This window comes from Lygodium microphyllum, chromosome 13 (genome assembly GCF_053477565.2).
Source record: "Lygodium microphyllum isolate KBCC chromosome 13, Lygodium_microphyllum_v1.1.10, whole genome shotgun sequence".
NCBI classification, from domain to species: Eukaryota; Viridiplantae; Streptophyta; class Polypodiopsida; order Schizaeales; family Lygodiaceae; genus Lygodium; species Lygodium microphyllum.
This window is the reverse complement of record NC_141147.1, coordinates 87,977,091-87,985,145: the sequence shown is the minus strand read 5'-3', so window position 1 is coordinate 87,985,145 and position 8,055 is coordinate 87,977,091. Positions and strand designations below refer to the sequence as shown.

The 8,055-nt window shown below is 40.0% G+C and overlaps 1 protein-coding gene across 1 annotated transcript; it reads left to right on the top strand.

Annotated features, from left to right (window-relative positions):
- The first annotated feature begins 1,048 nt into the window (after window positions 1–1,048).
- LOC148026875 (benzaldehyde dehydrogenase, mitochondrial-like) lies at window positions 1,049–5,703 on the top strand. Its single transcript, XM_087691407.1, has 11 exons — window positions 1,049–1,365; window positions 2,339–2,479; window positions 2,697–2,839; window positions 3,147–3,300; window positions 3,425–3,654; window positions 3,923–4,012; window positions 4,120–4,293; window positions 4,378–4,515; window positions 4,818–4,955; window positions 5,121–5,182; window positions 5,348–5,703. The coding sequence occupies exons 1-11, from the start codon at window positions 1,275–1,277 to the stop codon at window positions 5,619–5,621; spliced, it is 1,635 nt and encodes a 544-aa protein (XP_087547533.1). The 5' UTR covers window positions 1,049–1,274; the 3' UTR covers window positions 5,622–5,703.
- Window positions 5,704–8,055: the final 2,352 nt, after the last annotated feature.

Below are 8,055 nucleotides of genomic sequence, written 5' to 3'. Positions count from 1 at the left end.
GGGAAACCATTTTCAAAGGACTTTTGGGTTTCTAGTTTACCAAGCTCACATAGGGGATTTTTAAAAACCCCTCTCCGTGACCAAAAATAAAGATACACACGAGAAAAAGTGGCCATGAGGATTCACAACATTTCATTTTTGTCAAGTTGGGTTGGGAACACAACATCTTGGAGAGGGCATGGTTTCCAACATTAGTGTGTGTTTTTGAGTACAAAACCCACACTAGGGAGGTTCTCACTAGAAACAATAATGATTTTTCCATGAAATCCAAAAACCCCTTGTCATGGTCTTGGAGGGTTTTTGGTTTTTTTGGAAAGCCTTGGAGCTCTTCTTGTGAGGGTTTCCTATGGGAAATAGTTTCCAACTAGTTTCAGGGTTTCTGAAAACTAGATATGTTCACGTGGGGGTTTATGGAAAAATCGTCCCTTAATTTAAATGTAAAACTTTGGAAAAGTCAATGGGACAATTTGCAAACGGATCCTTCTTACACAAATTTGGGTAAGGAATACCTACAACTTTACCACCTTACTATATGTTAATATACTAGGGGTTTTTGGTTGAGAAATGGGGCATGGGGTGTTCTTGGGGGAAACAGGGGTTTTTGATGAAAACCCGAAACTAGTCTATGTGATATGGAATGAATTTTGGTTTTCACCAAAAACCCCTTGAAAAACCCCCTCATAAAACCCTTGTGGCAAAAGCTCCCTTGAAAGCCTACCCCAAGCCCTTGTGCTTGGAATTGCTCCCTCCCCCCCCCACCCCAACACACACACACACACACACAAGTAGATGTGACAAGAAACTTTGATTCTTTTGAAAAACTATTGTTGTCTTTTCACAAAATTTTATCCTACTCGAGATCGCATTTTTGTGAGAGTCACATGTCCTCAAATCTACATTTTTGTATGACTATTGTAACCTTGAAATGGCACAATCACATGTCCTCAAATCTAGAGTGTAGAAAGAGCAAGAAAGCAAATCCCCCAAGCCATGGCATCATCAAACGGAATGCCTCATAAAGGCTTCAAAGGGCAGGAACATGTCGACATGACTCAATATATTTTCACATCTGAAGGGAGCATGCGACTCGTGGGGCTGTAAACCAGGCACAAAAACCAGGGAATACTGCATTGAAGTTGCCACCTTTGCCCATCTTCGCCCGCTATGACAGCGTGCGTGCAAATGTATATTAAGGCGGATGATCTCTTCGAACCAGTGTTGCAGGATTAAGACCTCTTCCCACGCAAGGACGACACACAATATCAGCAGCATCCATGGCGTCCCTTCGAGCTGCCTCTTTCCTGTCCCGTGCAATACATCCCCGGCATGCTCCCTCCACCTGCCTGCGCCTTCCCTCCCACCACGGTATGAAACTCATTTTCCTCCATCATCGCCTCCTCTGATATTCATTCGCTTCATTCTGTAATTTTTTCACATTTTCCCATCCCTGTGGAGGCTTTTCCTCTGATCATTTCCTTCATTCTGTACTGACATCCTTTTCTTCCTTATGTTGTTGCTTCTCACCTCTTGTTTAGAGCTCCCAAATTCCCTTTTAGCCAGGCTCAACCAAACTTTGCATCCTTCTCGTCTTTGTCAGAGCTTTACATCCCCTTTTAACCAGGCTTGATCAGACTTTTGGATCCTTCTCTTTGTTAAGATCTTCTTCAGTTTCTTTGAATATGCTTGAACGGACTTTAGGACAACATCAATTTCTCTTCTAACCAGGCTTGATCAGTCTTTGGATCATTCTCTTTGCTAGAGCTTCTTCATTCCCTTCTAACCACGCTTGCTCAGCAGACTATCGATCATTCTCTTCGTTAAGAGCTTGCAAGTTCCCTTTAACCAGGCTTGATCTGCTTTGGATCAACTTTAAACTATTCTGACCTGAAGGCTCTTCCTCACATTTACCTTCACGATGGTTATTGGACTGAATTTAGACTTTTCTGACCGATTTCTACAAAGCCACTCATATTATGCTCTGATTATCATTCAGCGAAGACATTTATTCTCGTACTTTCAGAATCTTTTAAGGCATGCTCAAACGAAGCTTTATTCAGGGCTCTAGTTGAGCTTACAAATTTTGCATGCCTTTGCACAGACAGTGTGCATTTTCTTATAGCATAACGATCTAAAACTACTTTTGAAGATCTTTGATGGATGGTTTTATTCGATTTGTGTTTTTAGATGGATGGTTCTATTCGCGTTGTGCTTTTAAGATCTAAAATCAAACAGTAGCATCTATCGTGAGACATTTCTCATTAAAAATTGAGGGACTGGATCGTAATGCTCTAATTACCCAGATAAGCTGTTCATTTGTTCTGATTCTCCTTAATATCAGGTAAAAGGTTTTGCAGTAGATGGGAAACACAAGCCAGCATGTCGGCAGTTGCAACAGAAGCAACCGAAGCAAGAACACCTCCGGTCTCCATCAAGTATACCCAGCTTCTTATTGATGGGAAGTTTGTAGATGCTGTATCTGGTAAGTGTATATGCTGATATTTATCGTCAATGATTCAGAAATCATATCATTCTTTGAGTGACATAATGTTGAGTGTGTGAAAGCCATGCATTGAACATGTGCAAACATGCTTTGTAATGCATTTGTGCACTCATGCATTTGCATGCTCTGTGGCATGTGTGTGTGCTTGGGTGTATGTGTGGAGGGAAGGAGAATCTAATAGAATTTCTCTTTGTAGGCAAGACATTTCCGACCATAGACCCTCGGACAGAGGAAGTCATTGCTCATGTTGCAGAAGGTGATGCTGAGGATGTGGATCGAGCTGTCAAGGCAGCCCGCAAAGCATTTGACGATGGGCCATGGCCAAAAATGCCTGCTTATGTAAGGCTCCTCAATGATTTACTGTAGTAGAGATCATAATTGGCAGAAATCCTTTAAATGCTTCACCAGTCTTAAAGCACCTAATTACAGAGCAGTACTGACTTCTCTCTTTGACTAGTAAGGTCTACATTAGACGTGGTATTTTGTAGGGACTGTCTTGTGTGTGAGCCTTGTCCGGTAGTCCGTACGGTTGAAACTTAGATGAATTGAGAAGAATCACTTGTAAACTGTAAGATGGGACAATTTTGATTTACAAGAACAGCAGATGCTTACAGTCCATGTTGTACATTATTGCCTTGAATGCCAGGAAAGGTCCAAGATACTTCTACGTTTTGCTGACTTAATCGACCAACATAATGATGAGCTTGCAACTCTGGAGACCTTGGACAATGGGAAACCATACGACCAGGCATGTTTAATTGAAGTTCCAATGACATCAAGATTGTTTCGGTACTATGCAGGTTGGTGTCTCTGAGTCCTTTTCACCTTTCTAGGATTGGGCACCTTACTATCAGAAAGACTTGATGCACTAAATTAAAAGGATACTTAATTTTCTAAGTGATTGCATTTTTTTCTTTCATCCAGGATGGGCAGATAAGATACATGGGCTGACAGTTCCAGGTGATGGACCTCATTCTGTTCAGATTTTGCACGAACCTATTGGAGTAGCAGGACAAATCATTCCTTGGAATTTCCCCCTACTAATGTTTGCCTGGAAAGTGGGACCTGCTCTTGCTTGTGGAAACAGTGTCGTGCTAAAGACAGCAGAGCAAACACCACTGTCGGCTTTGCTGGCTGCCAAGCTCCTGCATGAGGTACTTCTCCATGTTGGAGCTGCTTTCAGATCAGGGTTACATCCCTACGTTGTGACAGGACTATGAACCATTCCAAGTTATCCAGATTTAATGTTGCGATGGAAGCTCTTTGTCCAGCCTTGCTCAAGAAAATTTTTGAAATTTCTAGATCTTTATTTTTCTTTCTTCAATTAAATTCGAGACTGGGTGAAATACTGGATTGGGTTTGGTTTACTTTCTTAGCTATGGATTGAGTCTAATGCCAATGTTGTTGACCATTTATCTACAGGCTGGACTACCTGAAGGTGTGCTGAATATTATATCAGGTTTTGGGCCTACTGCAGGAGCAGCTGTTGCAAGCCACATGGATGTTGATAAGGTGAGTTAGAAAGAAAACTGTCTAACCTGACAACACAAGTTAGAATATTACATTTATCTTGCTATCTCCAAGTAGGTACCAGAGAATTAAAACCTATCTATCTTCAGCTGGCATTCACAGGTTCAACAGAGGTTGGAAAGATTGTATCTCAGCTTGCAGCAAGTAGCAACTTGAAACCTGTCACCCTGGAACTAGGTGGAAAATCTCCATTTATCATAACGGAAGATTGTGACATCGATCACGCTGTGGAACTTTCTCACTTTGCTCTTTTCTTTAACCAGGTGCGACATGGTTCACTAATAATATTTTCAGAATGATAGAGAGTTTTTTGCTGGTGAAAAATGAAACTCAAAATCTTGATACAGGGACAATGCTGCTGTGCCGGCTCTCGAACTTTTGTGCATGAAAGCATTTATGATGAGTTTCTAGAGAAGGCAAAGGAGCGGGCCTTGAAACGTGTTGTTGGTGATCCCTTCAAGAAAGGAGTGGAACAGGGTCCTCAGGTATGTACTTTTCGTTTTCCATTTCACACATGACAGGTTGAACCTGCGCTCATGTTTATGCCAAAGGGTGCAATTACCCCGGGCTTGCTTGCAAGCTGTCTAATATTAGCTACCTTACAATATAAAGTGCTGTGTCTGGTTACATATGGCTTTTGGAAAAGAAGTCTTGACTCTCTTGCCACCATTCTGAGCATTTTGTATCATAGATGTTACAGGAGCACCACCAATATCTGCTGTCTTTCCAGAGGTAGCACAAGTCTTTTATTTCAAGCATCTAAATATTATATTTTACCATCAAACAGATCAATGATGAGCAGTTTGAGAAGATTATGGGTTACATCAAATCAGGCCAGGAAGAAGGTGCAAGGCTGCTTACAGGTGGTACCCGGATTGGCAGCAAAGGCTTTTACATCAAGCCAACTATTTTTGCAGATGTCCAGGTTAATGTCATCAACCCAAACCTGAATTTGAGCAGTTCTGATTCTTCATATTTAATGGAAGTAACATTTTTAATTCTAAATATATGACTGCGTTGACATCCTCCTGATGTTGCTCACATTCAGTAAGTATTCATAGTTTGAGTAATCTCATGGTTAATGATGCAGGATGGGATGAAAATATCCAGGGAGGAAATATTTGGACCGGTGCAATCAGTCACAAAATACAAGTGGGTATCTTAGGCCTTTCAGGACTCGTGCAGCGGCAATTCAATTGTTTTGCTGAATCTTTCACCCCATATTGGTGGCATGTGAGAGTTATGTGTGCAGTTAAACCAGTTCCTTTACATGGTCTAGCATATCTTATTCTGAGCATGTTATCATTTCAATGGCAGGACTTTGGAAGAGGTGATTCGCAGAGCAAACGCATCTACATATGGACTGGCAGCAGGTGTTTTCACCAATAACATAAACACAGCCAACACCTTGACCCGAGCTCTTCGTGTAGGAACTGTCTGGGTCAACTGTTTTGATGTGTTTGATGCTGCCATTCCCTTTGGAGGATATAAAGCAAGTGGCCATGGAAGAGAGAAAGGCATCTACTCGCTGCAAAATTACCTACAAGTTAAAGCAGTTGTCACGCCATTGGAGCAGCCAGCATGGCTTTGAATCAACTCCTTACGGCCCATGTCCCTGATCACCGAGACGGCAGCAACTTTCCTGGCTTTTGGACAAGCATGAACCACCTACTTACTAAGGAAAGGAACCCTCCCAAGCTCCCAGTAGTAAGTTTCCCACATGGAAAATAAGAGCTCAGAGTAGACTAGAGCTCGACGATCTGCTTTGCTGGGTCTGCAGGAGAATGAGCAGTTTGGAGTGCAAACGTGCATGCATGCTGATATCGCTGATATTGTACCTAACCATAGTTGTGCGAATTAATAAGAATAATATACGAGGATAGTATTTTGCACACTTCTTATGTCTCATTTTTTTCATATTCAAACATGCATAAGTGAATGATAATGGTTAACATGCAAAGGCACAAAAGGCTATTTCATGCATTCCCACGTGCAAAAAAAGTAGACAACAAAGATATCCAATATATTGAGATCAAACTTTATTTCATCAACAATTTTAATCAAATTGCACCCAAAAGAGGAACATTGTTAAAATAATCTCTTCTTTTGTGAATTCTTACTACTTAGAAAGATGAACGAATGTTGGCATGCCTATGTGCATTGGAGACCTTGCCATTGTCTTTAAGGGTGATGTTTTCACATATTGTATAAAAGCTGTTGACTTATTGGAATCCATGTATTTTGAAGTATAGTCCAATCAATCATTCACTTACAAAGGTATGAAGAAACTTAAAAACATAATATGCATGTCCAAACATCAATAGAAGGAAAATGACACATTTAGATAAGGGAAAAAAGCTTGAAGATCACGTTTTTCCTATATTAAGTTAGTACAATACAAACTATGCAATAGAGACCATGGCACTTCCATTGCTTCCAATGAGAAGGGATCGACAATGTGTCAATGCTTCATAGTATGGGCATTGAGTGGAGGGAGAACAAAGAAACATATAACATAGTTGTGATATTTAACTTCAAGAAACAACCATTTAGAAGGCATGAGGAAAGGCAAGGACTCTAATCATTCAATAGCATATGCAAACGATTGACAAATCTTAGCATATGGAGCAATTGAGTGAAACTTCTCTTGCAAGGCCCATTGAATCTTAGAAGCACATAAATATCCATAAGTAGGAGTAGCTATTTGTCAAATATATCAAAATCAAATGGAAAAATGTTATGGTGGAAAAAAAACACATAAACACAATCAACCATGTTGTCAAAGTTGAAGGAACTTGCCACGAAAAACATGTTGCAATAAAATGATCATAATAACTTTTTTTGCAAAACCTCCTGCCAACAAGACTTTCAAATTGCATGGTAACTTTATTTGAGACAATGCAAAGAATAAATGCCCATGAGTAAAACAAGCATTTTTAGGTACACTTCTTGAAGGTCAATGTTTGATATTGTGTCTTGTTGATGACAATGGGAACGTCGGCCCACTAGAAATTATATTTGTTTCTTAGTGAAAGGTAAATATAATATACGTGGAATGAAGATTATTCTCGTAATGAATACCCTTGCCAATATTATTGCTTGTTATTATCTCTTCTCCCTCTATAATCTTACTTAAGTCCGTTACATATGTCTTATACATTTGCACAATTCTTTAGATGGGTTCAGATTTCAGAGCAAGATGATAGGGGCATTGAGCTTCAAATGCAACAAATGAGGAGAGCGAAGCCTCCAATCCCCTTCCTCTCCCCTCTCCCCTCTCCACCCCCCTCTCTCTCCCTCTCTCTCTCTCTCTCTCCCAAAAAGATCAAACGCATTCAAGTATCAAGCACTTTATATTATGAAGGAATGAATTATCATCACCCTCAACGACAATATTTGCACCACTATATTGTCTCATATCAGCAGGCATAATATCCAAGGCTTTTTCATTTTGTACTTCTGTGTTTGTATTTCAGGGAGTAAGAACTACTCTCTCATTGAAGAACCTTGAAAAATCACGTACAATAGATATATCACTATATGTAAAAGCAATGAGGTTATGAATGGATCCTTCATGCAAAACCATTTTAAGTGGGAGCTTTACCTTATCACTATAATTATCAAACATTGTACCATCACCCTTCACAAAGTCAATCTCAATGGTCCTTGTCCTAGTTGATATGCCATGCATATTTTGCGTCAATCTTAAGACAAAGATACTTTTCCATAACTCAAAGAATCATACAGCTGCATTTATAATGTCCTCATGTGCATCCTTTAATACTACTGTCAGTATGTCTAAAGTCATTGCCAAAGAGGATAGTCTTCTCTCCAAATTGTTTTTCCGAAGATATAATATTCCTTAGAGCTATCCAATGCTTTAAAAGTAAAATAGTGTATAATGGGAGCTTCATCCCTTAGTATAAGATGCATAATGGGAGCTTCATTGCTTAGTATAAGATGCATACTCCTTAAAAACATGGCAAGATCCCTTTGCATTGGAATATTGCAAGTTGATTGTGAGT